This window comes from Daldinia childiae (assembly GCF_008694065.1).
Source record: "Daldinia childiae strain JS-1345 chromosome Unknown Scaffold3, whole genome shotgun sequence".
Lineage (NCBI taxonomy): Eukaryota > Fungi > Ascomycota > Sordariomycetes > Xylariales > Hypoxylaceae > Daldinia > Daldinia childiae.
In genome coordinates, this window is record NW_022984644.1 from 3098385 (window position 1) to 3111992 (window position 13608).

At 48.2% G+C, this 13608-nt stretch overlaps 3 protein-coding genes across 3 annotated transcripts; 1 reads left to right on the forward strand and 2 right to left on the reverse strand.

Annotated features, from left to right (window-relative positions):
- Positions 1-2065: 2065 nt before the first annotated feature.
- GL218_03559 (Zinc-binding alcohol dehydrogenase domain-containing protein cipB) lies at positions 2066-3082 on the reverse strand (the record flags this gene model as incomplete). The annotated part of the gene is made up of 1 exon (XM_033580129.1): positions 2066-3082. One exon carries the CDS (start codon positions 3080-3082, stop codon positions 2066-2068), a length of 1017 nt encoding a protein of 338 aa, XP_033436509.1.
- Positions 3083-5296: 2214 nt separating this feature from the next.
- Positions 5297-9140, forward strand: GL218_03560 (Homeobox protein 4; the record flags this gene model as incomplete). The annotated part of the gene is made up of 3 exons (XM_033580130.1): positions 5297-7049; positions 7103-8282; positions 8354-9140. The coding sequence occupies 3 exons, from the start codon at positions 5297-5299 to the stop codon at positions 9138-9140; spliced, it is 3720 nt and encodes a 1239-aa protein (XP_033437252.1).
- A 626-nt stretch (positions 9141-9766) lies between these two features.
- GL218_03561 (Histone deacetylase HOS3) lies at positions 9767-13341 on the reverse strand (the record flags this gene model as incomplete). Its single annotated transcript, XM_033580131.1, has 2 exons — positions 9767-10870; positions 10924-13341. The coding sequence occupies 2 exons, from the start codon at positions 13339-13341 to the stop codon at positions 9767-9769; spliced, it is 3522 nt and encodes a 1173-aa protein (XP_033436909.1).
- Positions 13342-13608: the final 267 nt, after the last annotated feature.

The window sequence follows — 13608 nt, forward strand, 5'->3', positions numbered from 1 at the left end:
TAACTTACGATCATTTCTAACATCTGCGCTAAGGTTTTCCTGTCTGGTTATCTCGTGTAGTTGTGATCGAAGAGCAGATAAATAAAGTGCCGGAGGTCGGCCACCATTGGCGTATAGAGAGTCATCATATATTTGGTTTGCGATCAGTTGCATTTTTACCATTGCCGTAAGGCTTTCGTCCAGAGGTGCTTTGCTGCTGCGGGCAAGGTTCGAAAGGTAGACGTCAAGGTAAGGGGACCAACGGAGCCCAGGTGCATGTTTGAAGATGTTCGATATCCTAAGTAACTTGTCAGATATCGAATGAGTTAGATTGATGATGGGAAACAAGGTTGCGTGGTGATAAACTAACATGGAGGTAATAACAAAAGCACCTAACACAGCGCGTTGCTCCTCGAGAGGGCGCCCTTTGAGGAGAGTTGACACTCGCGACTCGCTCATACCACTGGCGGCACAAAACATAGCTGGGTCGGATGGTGGCCTATGGAGACCTAAGTCACAGACTAAAGTAACAATAAGTTGAGAGAATAATGTCCAGAAAGGTTTATCCCGTTTATGCAAATGCGACCTAACAGTAGCGGGTCAGATAGATGATTCGAGATTTCAGAGTGTTGAATTGGGGTATTGACCATCCTACAAATATGAGGAGCCCTAGAAGAAGATCTATGCTCTTCTCCCTGTACATAACCACCTTTAGGACTATAATATTCTTTGCCTGCTCACTTAAGGCCGTTCGTTTTCTTGGTGACGCCGACACCGTGCACATTATAGTTAACCATAGGAATGGGTACATTTCCCGAAGCTGTTGGGCTCTCGCATATGGAGGAATATAGACCAACGGTAGAAACCCCTATGTTCGGTGGTTAGTGATATATATATCGCTGCTTGGAAGCTAGGAGCCTAACTTACTGCAGTTTCATCTCGGAATTTTCTTAGGAAATCTTCTGCCTCTGATGGGGACGTTTCGTCAGAATAAGAAATATTTGAACTCGCAGTTTTTGTAGTGTCAAATGCGGTTGTCCCTCCAAGATACTGGGTGGTCGTCATCGAAGACGCGATGGTAGCTGATGGCGCTTCTGTATTGGATTCAAGAGCTCCTTGCTGCTCATCGTGATTATCTACTTCATCTTCTGTATGAGGGGTTCTGGTATCTTTTTGTGTTTTTAGACTTGACATAAGCTTATCAAGTTTTTCTTCAAGTCGGGCGGTTCTGGAAACGCCGCGACGTTTTCCCACGAGCCGCCTAGCCGATACTGTTGGCGTGCAACTTTTCTTTAGGCGGTAGCAGCTAGACAGTCTCAGTATTTAATGTTGAGTCTTGAGAGGAACGGCAATAAGATGTATAAACTAAACTCACCGTTCACAAATGGTGCTGCCACTCCGATATATACACTTGCATTTAACTCGAGAGCAGTTCGAACATGCTCTTATACTCGATGTAGAAGTTGATGTAGGCTGAGACTCGGGAATATTCGTGGGTAATGCCGTCTCCATATTCTTAGACTCTAATACCTGTGAACTTGTGTATGCGCAGGACAATCAAGATGTGAAAGATGCCGTGTGTGAGCGGACCCGGGAAGAATTCAAGGTGTTGTCTTCAAGCTGCGGCTGACTGCGTGGGTAAGGAGATAAAAAGAAAGTGTATTCCGGCCGCCGGCTACGGGAGTAAAATTGTCACCCTGTTCCGGTTACTCTTATGCTAAGGGATAAATTTGATTGGGTCTGCTTAGTCTTTCATCAAACACCTACCCGGGAACCCCTGTTCATGTAAACGCCGAGACATCATCGTTCTTCTTAACTGATGTTTCTCGGCGAGAATCTTTCTTAAGAAAAACCTCCTATTTAAAATCGGCATCACTATATATTCTGGGGAGATGGAAATATAGAATAGCTACATGTACGCTTTAATTGGTATATCCCAGTCTCAGTACAAATGCGCCAGTAGATACAAATAAATCATTCTATGTTCAGCTATAAGATAACCGCTTCTAGGTAAGCAAAGCCCCCATCCACCATATCTCGCTTCCCAAGTCGATTTTTCTACCAGTGGTTTGCCATATGCTAGCTCTTATAGTATGACAACAATCTTCCTAGCCGAGACAGTACCAGACTTCCCCAGATCAATCGCAGCTTGAATATTTTCCAAACCATGGCCAAATACCAACGGTTTAGGTAAACACCGAAACTTCTTCTGGGCTAAAGCGACCGGGAGATACTGGTCGTAGATGATAGACCCGACTTCGTTCTCCTTGAGCGTGCCAGCGAAGATCATCTTGGCCTGAACTCCCTCGGGGACATCAGTAGGCTCCATGGCACAAGCTACGAACTTGGTGCCCTGAACTTTGCTGATCACTTCGAATACGATTTTCTTCGAGTCTATTTGAATAGCAAATGCGCCTGCACTTGTTTTGCCTTGGAACGCTTCAATCAAATCCTGTGTGATGGTCGGACTATTGTAGTCAAATACACGTGCAGCACCAAGCCCCTTGCAGTAATCGAAATTCTTAGGTGAGGAAGTTGTGTACACCTCATAACCAGATGCCACGGCAAGTTGGATGGCGTTTGTGCCAACGCTTGAGGCGCCGGCCCAGATCAGTAACGTCTTGCCGTTGGGTTTCGGGTCGACGCTTGGGTAGTCTAATGCGAGGAAGTCCTTTTGGTAAAGACCACAGGCCGCTGTAGATAGCCCTAGGGGAAGTACAGAAGCTTCGGTGAAGTCCAAGTCAGCCGGGATAGGGGCGACGATATTTGCTTCGAGGGCGACATAGTTCTGGAAGCCACCGGATCGAGCATCGAAACCGGCTGCAAGACCAAGTACGCGATCGCCGATCTTGAACTTGTCGACGTTAGGGCCAACTTCGACTACTGTTCCAGCGACGTCACTCCCTCCAACGTAGGGATATTGGAGCCAAGAGAACAGCTGCTCTCCCATAATCTGGATGTACCAGTCCATAGGGTTGATGGCGGTGGCAGCAACCTTGACAATGATCTCTCCATCCCCAGCAGTTGGGCATGGTATGGACTCGACCTTGAGGGGATGAGCCTTGGGCTCACTGAGTAGGGCGGCTTTGTTAATAGGAGCCATCTTAGAGGGGTATGCCGTGGTTGTAAGAATACTTGTAAGCGGTTGATTTGAAATGTCTAAGTCGGGAATTTAGTTGCATTAATGCTTGAAATAAAGGACATAGAGTCGCCATTAGAAAACTTTTATATAATTGCATTCTACTTGATATCATGGTTTACACGGATGCATATACCCTCCGAACCGGCAAAAAAGACAACCCGACGGGATACGATAGTGACCGCCAGGATCGTTGAAGGACGGTAATGGTACAAAGAGTCTCTCGATATGGAATATGTGCGAAGCTATGCCGAGCTTCACAGGCCGTAAATATGTAGCTCCGGCCGGACCCCTCCTTAATTCCGGCCGACCTAATCATGTAACTCCAATACTTCCTGATTCAGCACTTACAAACTCCGACTTCATTAAACCCTAACTACTCGTATAATCTATGTATGAATACCATATATTCTATAAATAGGATAATTATTTTGAAAATCAAGTATATATACGACTCAAGTTTTGAATTGAGATACTTACTGTGTTATTTGCAATCGGCCTCCGGATATCAATTCGGATCCCGGCCCCACTGTTATGTTCCCCGGAGGTCCTTAAGCTCTCCGGATTTTTATCATGGGTCTTGATATCATGATATTCGACGGCCATGGACGATAAATAATTACTCTACTTGTAAACGGAATGCTTGAGACTTGAACCATGAAGCCCTGAAAGCGAACTAAATTACGTAGCGAGTGGGTAGATGTTCATATTTTCGTAGGGCGTATACAAATCTATGCGACCCGTAGTAACGGTTCCGACCTACTGCACTCATCTCTTCAATAATACGAATAAATCATTCAGGAGATGCTAAGGGTAAAACAATTATGGGCAAATGTTGTAGGTTTCTGGTAGGATAGAATATTGTTTAGTGCGTTATCGTGTTGTTAATCCGAAAGATCTAACATCAAGGCTAAGTTCGTTGTTAACAGGTAGAGTTAGTCTTTACGTACACGTACAATACGCAAAATTAGCTGGAGCTAAGTTGGTAAACTTAATAGACAATTGATAATAATTATGCGCTCATGAATCAATACGCATATTACTGGAGCATCTAACTACTTTGAACTTTAGTGATACTTTTTCGTAAGAGCTAGTCAAACATTACTTGCTTAACCTACTAGCATACTAATCCACCAGGGATATCTTAAGGCTGAAAATTGCTATTATGTTTATATTAGTTGTTAGTTTTCCTAAATCAACCAAGACGATAAGAACTGGTTAAATCTAATGACTTGTTATATTACGCGATGCCTTTCTTAACATTCTATAGCTTGCTTCCTATTGGTCAATTGCAATTAGATGTTGTGTAATATTGGAACTGACCAACAATACGTGAGCCAACTATTTGTGAATTTGCTCCTGGGTCGCGTTCTACGGCATATTTTAAGCCTCAGTCATCTTCGCCTTTCGTGATTCGACTGCCCAATTCCCTTCATGGCTTCTAGAAAAATCCCTGAAGCATCTCTGATATGCGGTAATACCTACACTCGATCCATTTAGATCCTTTATCAGCTTAGACATATCTTGGCGGTGTGGACTGCGCTATTCGGTCATAACTGCACAGTAAAGGGGTTAGAATATACACAGTCGCAGTAATATGCGAATGGGTTAGTGCTAATAGCCAATAGTATCCCCTTTCCACCCCGCCTTTTTGGACCGGATTTTGACGGACGCCCTGCTCGTCAACCCAAGGGCGCGTACTCCACACTCAATTACATGACTGCATGGGTTAGTTCGGCGCTGTCAGCAGAGTTCGGAAGTGGCTTTTGCGGTGGTTGCGATACGGCGACCCAGCAAGATGGGACGATGACTCTTGTTCAACTTGGGATCTTCATATTTCTTGCGGTTGGCTTTAGCGACAAACGGAGCAGCGTATGCAAATCATGTTGGAATGGTTATGCATTACCGTAACCCAGTTTCTAAGGATCTAACTCGCGAGGAGAAACATCTGTCGCGTGCCTTAAACTTCTTTTCCCCATCCCCTCTTCAAAACTTAGTCGAGGTTATCCGTATTCTTCCCCAGATTCCTATTCCTCTCTTAACAGGGACTTGTCCTCTTTCTTGAGTCACCTGCTTGGCTTCTCTTGTAACTACAACTACCATTACACTGGCGCCCTTTTCGTTTTGCCAATTCTTACGCCCTAGGTGTAAATATCTTGGCCGGTGGCCGCGCCCTAAATGACGACAATCGACGAGTTAGAAGAGATGGAATTTGTTAATTGGGATGCTGCCGTAGTCGGCACCGGCTCCGAACCCGTAGTCACCTCGGAGGGCGTAACTGGTACTATCCACGCTCCTGCTGCATCAATAGACCAACCCAATATGGACCTTGTCTTCGGGGACGTCGAAGGGGATGACTGGTCGTACTGGGCTCTTGAACATTTCGAGTCCACTCAGATGCTTCAGGAGGTCGACCCGGTGGCGCTGCCGGAACCCCAATCTGCAGCCAACTCACAGCTTTATTGGGAAATACCCGCCGTGCCTTGTACGCATTGCGCAAGGGGCGGTTACCAGTGCAAGCAAATCAGAGAAGGTAAATATAAGGGTTATTGTACGAGTTGTGTTGCTCTACGTTGTGAATGCAGCTTTGGGCCTCTAGAACATAACCTGACTGCCGAGGCGGGCGCGACTTTTCCTGCGAACCCCTGGCCGATAATGGGCGATAGACCAGAGACGTCCATATTACACGAAGATGAATTAACTGCTATGATTACTTCAGCGCCGTCTGCACCAGGCTTGGTTGCAATCGCCGATGACAGACAATCATTGTTAAAGCCTCAGACTGCGACTAAGAGCGGTACACGGTTTTCCCGCGAATCAGTGAAAATCTTGAAAAATTGGGTATCGACGCATAGTAGACACCCGTATCCTACGGAAGAGGAGAAAGAGGGCCTACAGAAGATAACTGGCCTTAGCAAGACACAGATTACAAACTGGTTAGCAAATGCCCGCCGTCGCGGAAAGATCCAACCGACCCGAGCGACGTCCCCTCATATTGGCCGAGGATATGTCCAAGCTATCGATATTCCACAGCGGAGAGGCACGCCGGCACTGTTCGAGAACATGAACCCCTTGCAGAGATGGGCGAATTCTCCGCCGGAAAATGAACCTGCGTCCGTGGCAGCCATTGCTAAGGCCGTGTCAGATTCTTCCAATTCATATTCTCAAACATCCGGATCGGGTCGGAACAGTCCTTACGTTTCCAACTATTCAGATGATGGATCAAGTAGGTCGCTGTGCAATCAATCATCTGCTAGCAGTTTGGGTACCTCTCACTCCAGTGGAAATTCTTTCGCCTCGGCATATTCCAGTAAATCGCGTGGCTCCTTCGGTTCGCTATCATCGTTCGTCCGAACTCGAGGCCGTCGTCGCCGTCGTCGAGCTCCACCTGTACGAGCTGATGAAAGTCTTAACCAACCGCTCAAAACTTTCCAGTGCACGTTCTGTACCGAGACTTTTAGGACTAAGCACGACTGGCAACGGCACGAGAAATCCTTACATTTATCCCTCGAGAGATGGATATGTTCTCCCGACGGCCCGAGAACTCTAAACCCAGATAATGGCATGATGAGTTGTGTCTTTTGCGGCGAGGCGAATCCGGATGATGGTCACATGGAATCTCATAATTTCTCCGGCTGTATCGAGCGGACGTTGGGAGAGAGGACGTTTTATAGGAAGGATCATCTCCGACAGCATCTTAAACTCGTGCACAACGTAAAGTTTCTTCCGTGGGCAATGGACAAGTGGCGAGTGGCCTCTCCTGAGATTAGGTCACGATGTGGTTTCTGTGGTATTGTGTTAGATAGCTGGACAATCCGAGTGGACCATCTGGCCGAACACTTTAAGACCGGTAACACTATGGCTGACTGGAAGGGTGACTGGGGTTTTGAAGCACCCGTGCTTGAGATGGTTGAAAACTCTATCCCACCTTGTGAGAGATAATCATGCTTCTCTCTTATACAAATATCTAATTGACGAGAACAGATTTAATTCACGACGAGAGGAATACCCCCCTGCCTTATAGGGCTAGCAGCAGCCCCCCGGCGACACCAGTTAACGCTTATGAACTACTAAAATGGGAGCTTCAGCACTGGGCTACTATGTTCGCTGCAGATAATGGAAGGGCGCCAAACGATGCCGAGATGCAACTAGAAGCTTGTTCCATTCTCTACGGATCGGAGATCCAAACGAAGAATTTCCAGCGCCCTCGTTGGGAAGCATCGTCTTGGTTACGTGATCTTGTAATGTCTTCTGAGGAGATATCTCGAAGCGCTGCCTTACGACCGATTCGAGGACAATCAGATAACCGGTTAACCTCGTTACGTATCAACGGCAAGGATAGCATTTTTGAAAACTGCGAATTCGAGAGACAGATGCAAGATTTCGTTAAAGCTAAGCAGCTACTGGGCCTAACGGCCATGGATCATGAACTTCAAGTCGAAGCCTGTCGTATCATTGGTAGGATGGAAGAGAAGTCTAGTAACCCCATGGAAGACATAGCAAACTGGCTGCTACGCATTATATACGGTTCTCCAACCTGGCTTCAGAACTTTCGACAGCGGGCGCATCTTCCGCGCAGTGAGGATGTTGGGGATGTTAATCTAAGGTCTAAAGATCCCAAGACCATAGACTCTACTATTCACAATTACAGTAGATTGGAACGGGAACTCGGCGAATACCTCGAGGGACAGAGGTCAGCAGGTGTCGAACCACAAGACGCCGACCTCCAGCGAGAGGCTCGCGTCATTATCTACGACAGCGACGATGAATGGAACCAGACAGCAGCCGATGATAAAGAATGGCTTCAACGCTTCCGAAAGCGACACCCACGCGATCGTGCCGCTACTACATCTACATCGAGCGTATCCCCTATTAACAAGAGGCCATCACCATCTCAGAACCAAACTCTTACAAGAGACTCACAATACCTTGGGCCTCTACTCGACGAGCTACCTGCCTGTCACGACCAACAAGCAACCAGCAACGCTCTCAACAGCTCCATCAAGACCGGCCCCTACTTCCTCAACGACACAAACTGCTACCGCCGCTTAGCTCGAGGTCTCAGTCGCTTCGTAGCATCGACCATGTCTCCCAACAACCCCAGCCGACACGTACCAACCGACGAAGAAATCCGCTACCAAGCCCGGTGGCTAATATACGACGAGTAAGTCCCCCCCAACTTTCCCCAGCTCCCCTTTTCTTAAAGACCCCGTCAACTAACCCGTTCGCCACCAGCGACGACCCATGGAACCAGACCGCAGCCGACAACTTCGAGTGGCTACAGCGCTTCAAGCGAGACGTCGGGATCCTGCCCGCCGACAGCGGGCCGGGCCTCGGCAGCCCCAAAGACGCAGCATGGGCGCCAAGCTCCGGGGGCACGGGGTTCGCGCCGCCCTACGTAGCGCCGAACCCAGCCGCCACGATCGAGCCTTTAAATGCGAACCCGACGATCCTCGTGCGCGACGCGCGGCCGTTCGAACCCGCCGCCAGCACCGCGAACCGGTTCCTCCAGTCCTTTACGCAGCGGTACCCGGCGCCGGCCAAGGTATTCTGCAGCCGGGAGCTGGAGAGCGGGTTGACGGAGTACGTGCGTCGCGAGGTAGGACGAACAGGCGTGTTCCCGTCCGACGACCATCTGCGCGAGCGCGCGCGCCAGATCATGGCCATGCAGAAGACGAGCTGCGACGACCCCGTGCTTCTCGAGCGCTTCAAGGCCGCGGTGCAGAGCGCCGGTCTCTCAGACGACGCATCCGCATCCGCATCCGCATCCGCGGGCGCGCACGACGCTGCTGCTGGCCCGCTTACCCCCGGCGTAGCCGCTGACATCGCCACCGTCACCGCCGGTGACGCGGCGCTCGCGATGCTGCCGGAGGATATGGATATGGATTTCCAGTTCACGGAGCAGGAGATGAACGACATACTACAGGACGTGAGTCCCGATTTTGAAGGGGGGGCACCGCTCAACCAGAGCCCCTTGGATAGCATTAACACTGGCGTTGCTGGCTCGGGCTTCAACCTATAATCTAAAAACGATGTTACGAAAACGAAACGCCGCCATTTTTCTTCAGCCTCTTTCCTTAGCATATTAGATACCATTTGGGAAGAGTAGCATTTTTTCCCCCTTCCTGTAGGCATATATGGCTGGGGTTGGTATTTTGGTTTCACCTCTACTCATAGCGTCTATAGCATCTAATAAAAACAATAGTAAACCCATGAATTATCGTATTATATATATATTTCATTATTGTACTAGAATATTGTCCAAGGGAAACGGTATTACCACAGATATTAACCTCCTAAAACTAGATGAGCTACACGAGAATTTTAGTACAGCACTTGAAATTATATTTACTATTCCTACAGCAGAATTTGTAGAGCATATTATAAGCATAGTATTTGCAACGAGCCAAACCGGCCGGCTTGAAAAAAGGGTATCGTAAAATAATGGTAAAACAACAACGAAACCTCCTAGGATCAATAGCTCGACAGTAAAACCTGCAAGCCAATCCCTACAAACGCCATTATCTCACCGCACGTGAGAACCTCCTCTAAGCACCCCTATAATATACTTATTTCATGCTGAACTGACGAGCGCGTACAATACCCATTACTGGCTCGATTATTCATATAGTTCTCATGACGAGAGAATTAGTAGCGTTGTGGTGTCTCGGGTATCTCCCAAATACCTCCATCTTTTGTTTCACCTTTGCTTTGAGGCCGTGCTCGAACCGGAACATGGTTTCTCGGCTTTGACCAAGACTCCTGGATCGATCGAGGAGCAAAGGGTATGTTTGACGTGGAGGTGAACCCGTGTCCACCATTTTGCGCCGGGCTCGAAGGGACTGACGATGCGCTAAACGTAGGAATCCGACTTCCATTTTGTCGAGCTGGTGAACTAGTAATAGGCTCCGGCATACGGATTGGGCTAGAAAACGGAACGGTAGCTGGAAGCTGTTCACTATGTTGATACTGCATAAAAGTCGCCTTGCTTTCACCCGTCTCTGGAGTGAGTTGTTCCGGAGGACTCGGGGGGAACTCTGATTGGTCGGGTTCAGCTGGTGTTAAGATAGTTGGTACATTTGCTGGACTGAATCGCTCAATCTCTGATTGGATTGGCAATATATTGGGTAATCCGGTGCCCAATTTTGAAACTCTCTCATCGCCATACACAGCATTGGGTTGTGAGGGTAGTATGGTTGCATGCTCACCTTCGCCTGCGACTGGCAGCGAAGGGTATATTCCAATTGCGGAATCGGAAAATTTGGGACTCTCGATCGGCTTCGATTCCTGGCTGACTTGATTATCCCTTCTAGCCTTTTCTTCGGCTTCGGCTTTTTGCCTAGCTTCTTTCTTCTCCTTGGTGAGCACGTTGATTTTAATCTTTTTCATACCACCAGTAATCTTTTCTATATCGGCTGAAGAATTCTTCACGATTGCGGCTGAATCTCCGGACGAATCAACTGGTATATCTTTTCTCGTAGGTTGTGAAGTATCCTCAGTTTTGACCACTGGGGCTTTGGTCTTTCTTGGTGCCCTAACGCTCTCCTTTTTAGGGGGCACCACCGGTCTAGTCTTCTTCACGTTCAATGCGGTGGATGCCTGAGTTCGCACACTCATGGATGATTCGGGGCGAATGGTTTGTGAGGTACTAGGCCTTGGTAGTGCACCGGGTACATCATTAATTGCGACTACCGCACCAAGATTTCGAGGTTGTCCGGAGCCATTTTGTGTAGGAATCCCTCGAGCGAGAGCCTATAGATCATCGTTAGATACCTACTCGAGATGTGTTTTAAGCGGGAGCTTACCTTCTCCGTGGCGAGGATAGACGACCCCCCAACTGTTTTCCTACGTGTTTTTGGGTCTTCGCTTTCAGCATACTTAACCGGCTTTCTCTCCCGTTGAGACTTCCTTACAGGGGCTACAGTTGGAGCTGCATCATCACTAGTTGAGCCGCTCTGAGGAAGAGATTGACGTTCATGTTTAGCTTTAGTTGCACCAGCATTCAGCTCCTCAAACTTAAAGCTGTTAACCTGGCGGTCTTTCGGAATGAGCAGCTTGCTTAACTCATGAGCAGCAGCAGTCCAAGGTACATCAGGTAGAGGTGGAGTTGGGGGCCGGGAAACGGATAACTGAGAATATCCCGACACGCTCCGTCGGACTTTAGTGGGATCGACTGCCTTCGCGCTTGATGCATGTGTCGGGGAAGAATAGTTCCCAGGCACGAAAGCTCGCGACTTTCTAGGCTGTTCTATAGGTGGTGCATTCACGAAAGCATCAAATTGGTCAAGTTCAGAACCAGACCACCAGTTTGGGTCATATGGGAATCCTGCGATGCCCTGCCCAGTCAAGGTATTTCGTCTGCTGAGCGAGCCAACCCTATTGCCCATCTCATAACCGAGTCCATTGGGAATTTCTTCCTTTACCGGAGTAGAGTCGTCACCAGCCAAACCACTCAGATGACTGAAAACACCTGAATATAAGGCCCTGTCACTATAACCGCCTTCGAGAACGCTAATAACCCGGCCATCAACACTAAGCCCTTCTTCAGATGCAAGCTTAACCACGTCTCGAGTAAGACGAGCATAGAATTCGGTTGGGACATTAACTTTATGTCGTTGCATTCCCGCGCCCTCCCATTCACTCGCGTCAAAGCCAGCAGACAAAAAGATGACGGCTTTAGGCACCTGACCAGAAGCGCGATATCGTTCAGTCTGCGTTCGAAGATAACTTCGAGCTTTTTCTAAGAGAATCGAATATTTGGACTGATATAACTTCCAGAACTCTACATCTGACTTCCATTCCTGTAAATGAACGTTCCATATAGATTGTCCATGCGCATTTTCCACGCAGACACTGGCGTTCCTAACTTTCTCATCATCACCGTACTCGCAAGGATAGGAGTTGATATCGTGAAGGCTGAAATATCCAATGGACGTTCTTTTCCATGCAGACATATTCTTTGTTGCTGCAAAGCTACGCTTGTTGTGGTCCCAAGCGATGGCCTGGGAACCGTCTCCGTGGTGTAAATCAAAGTCGATTATTGCCGCATGTGTCAATCCATGATTCAAGAACCCGTGCATAATACCCACATGTGCGTTGTTGACCCAGCAGAAACCTGACGGGTGGGACGCAGAACAATGATGCCCGGGAGGACGCACGGCAACAAAGGCACGCTTATATGGAGAGTCGTTGAAAACTCCATCTACGGCGTCGCAAACGGCCCCGAGCGCGCCTTCGAATGCATTTAAGGACTCCGAACATAGGTAAAGGTCCCCCTTGTGGAGCTCCTGAGGAGGGCTTGCATGTGATCCCCTATTTATTTCAGGTCTGCGTAACTCGTTCGTGTTTAGGGCGAGTTTCGCTTCGGCGGATTCGCACATAATCTTCAGTTCTTCCATCCACTTCGTTCCATGAACATTGGTCACTGCTGCTGAATCCAGTGCAAGAGTGCGGTTGGTCTTACGGATATGAAAAGGGATAGTGGGGATCGAGGTGGGATCAAGCTCGGGGTAGATAGGATATCTTCCGTCGCAATGTCGTTCCCCGAGTCGAACATATGCCATTGATACACCAAGTACACTCGCTTGGATTCTCTCAGGTCGTTCGACAATGCTATTCAAGTCGCCCTTGGTAGCGCGAGGTCTCGAATATCGATGTCCATAGCATGCATCATTTAGAATGACTATAGTTTCTGGATGGTAGCTTGTCGATTCGCTATGAAGCAATTCCAGTTCCTTTTTCATATACGAACCTGCCACAGAAGAGGCAGTAAGAGCCGGCTTCTCCCTGAATTCCGCTATGTTCAATGGTGACCTAGGGCCAATTGGAGAGAGGTGATTAGAGCTACCTCGACGTGAGGGTGCGCGACTCGGGGTAATCCCGTTTGAGGAGTGTAGAGAATTCATTGAAGTTTTTCGTAACAAAGTCGGCGTTGTTGATCGGGAGAGAGAGGTGAGGCCGTTCGAATTAACCCGGTTTACAGGACTTCGAGAGGGCGCCCTAGCGCTAGGGGAAATAGAAGTCAATCTTGAATCTGAACGATTTGATTGCGCATTCGAGGTTGGAGAGGGAGATATGCGCAAGGCCGAGGGTCTCGTCGTAGAATTCGAAGAGGAAGTGGAAAGAGACAGCTTATTTAACGAGCGTAAAAGCTCACGATCGTCGAAGGGGTTTGCTGCATCTTCGAGCTTCGGCTGAGCTCGACCACGCTCAGGGAAAGCCATGGTTTCAATTTTATGTTCATTGGAGGAATTATGGAAGCCAGGTATCCAGACCGATTAAATGCGGATACTATAGATGTGGACGACGATGTTTGGGTAAAGACTGATGGGTACCTACATAGAAAGGAGGGGGTGTTCGACGATGTTGATGTTAAATTGTTTGATTTAAAACGGACCCTGTCGATATGTTTTCTATCTTCACGTCGCGCAGACCCGAGCAGACCCGCGCAGACCATATCAGGTTTAGTTCGTGTCCTACTTTTTATGCAG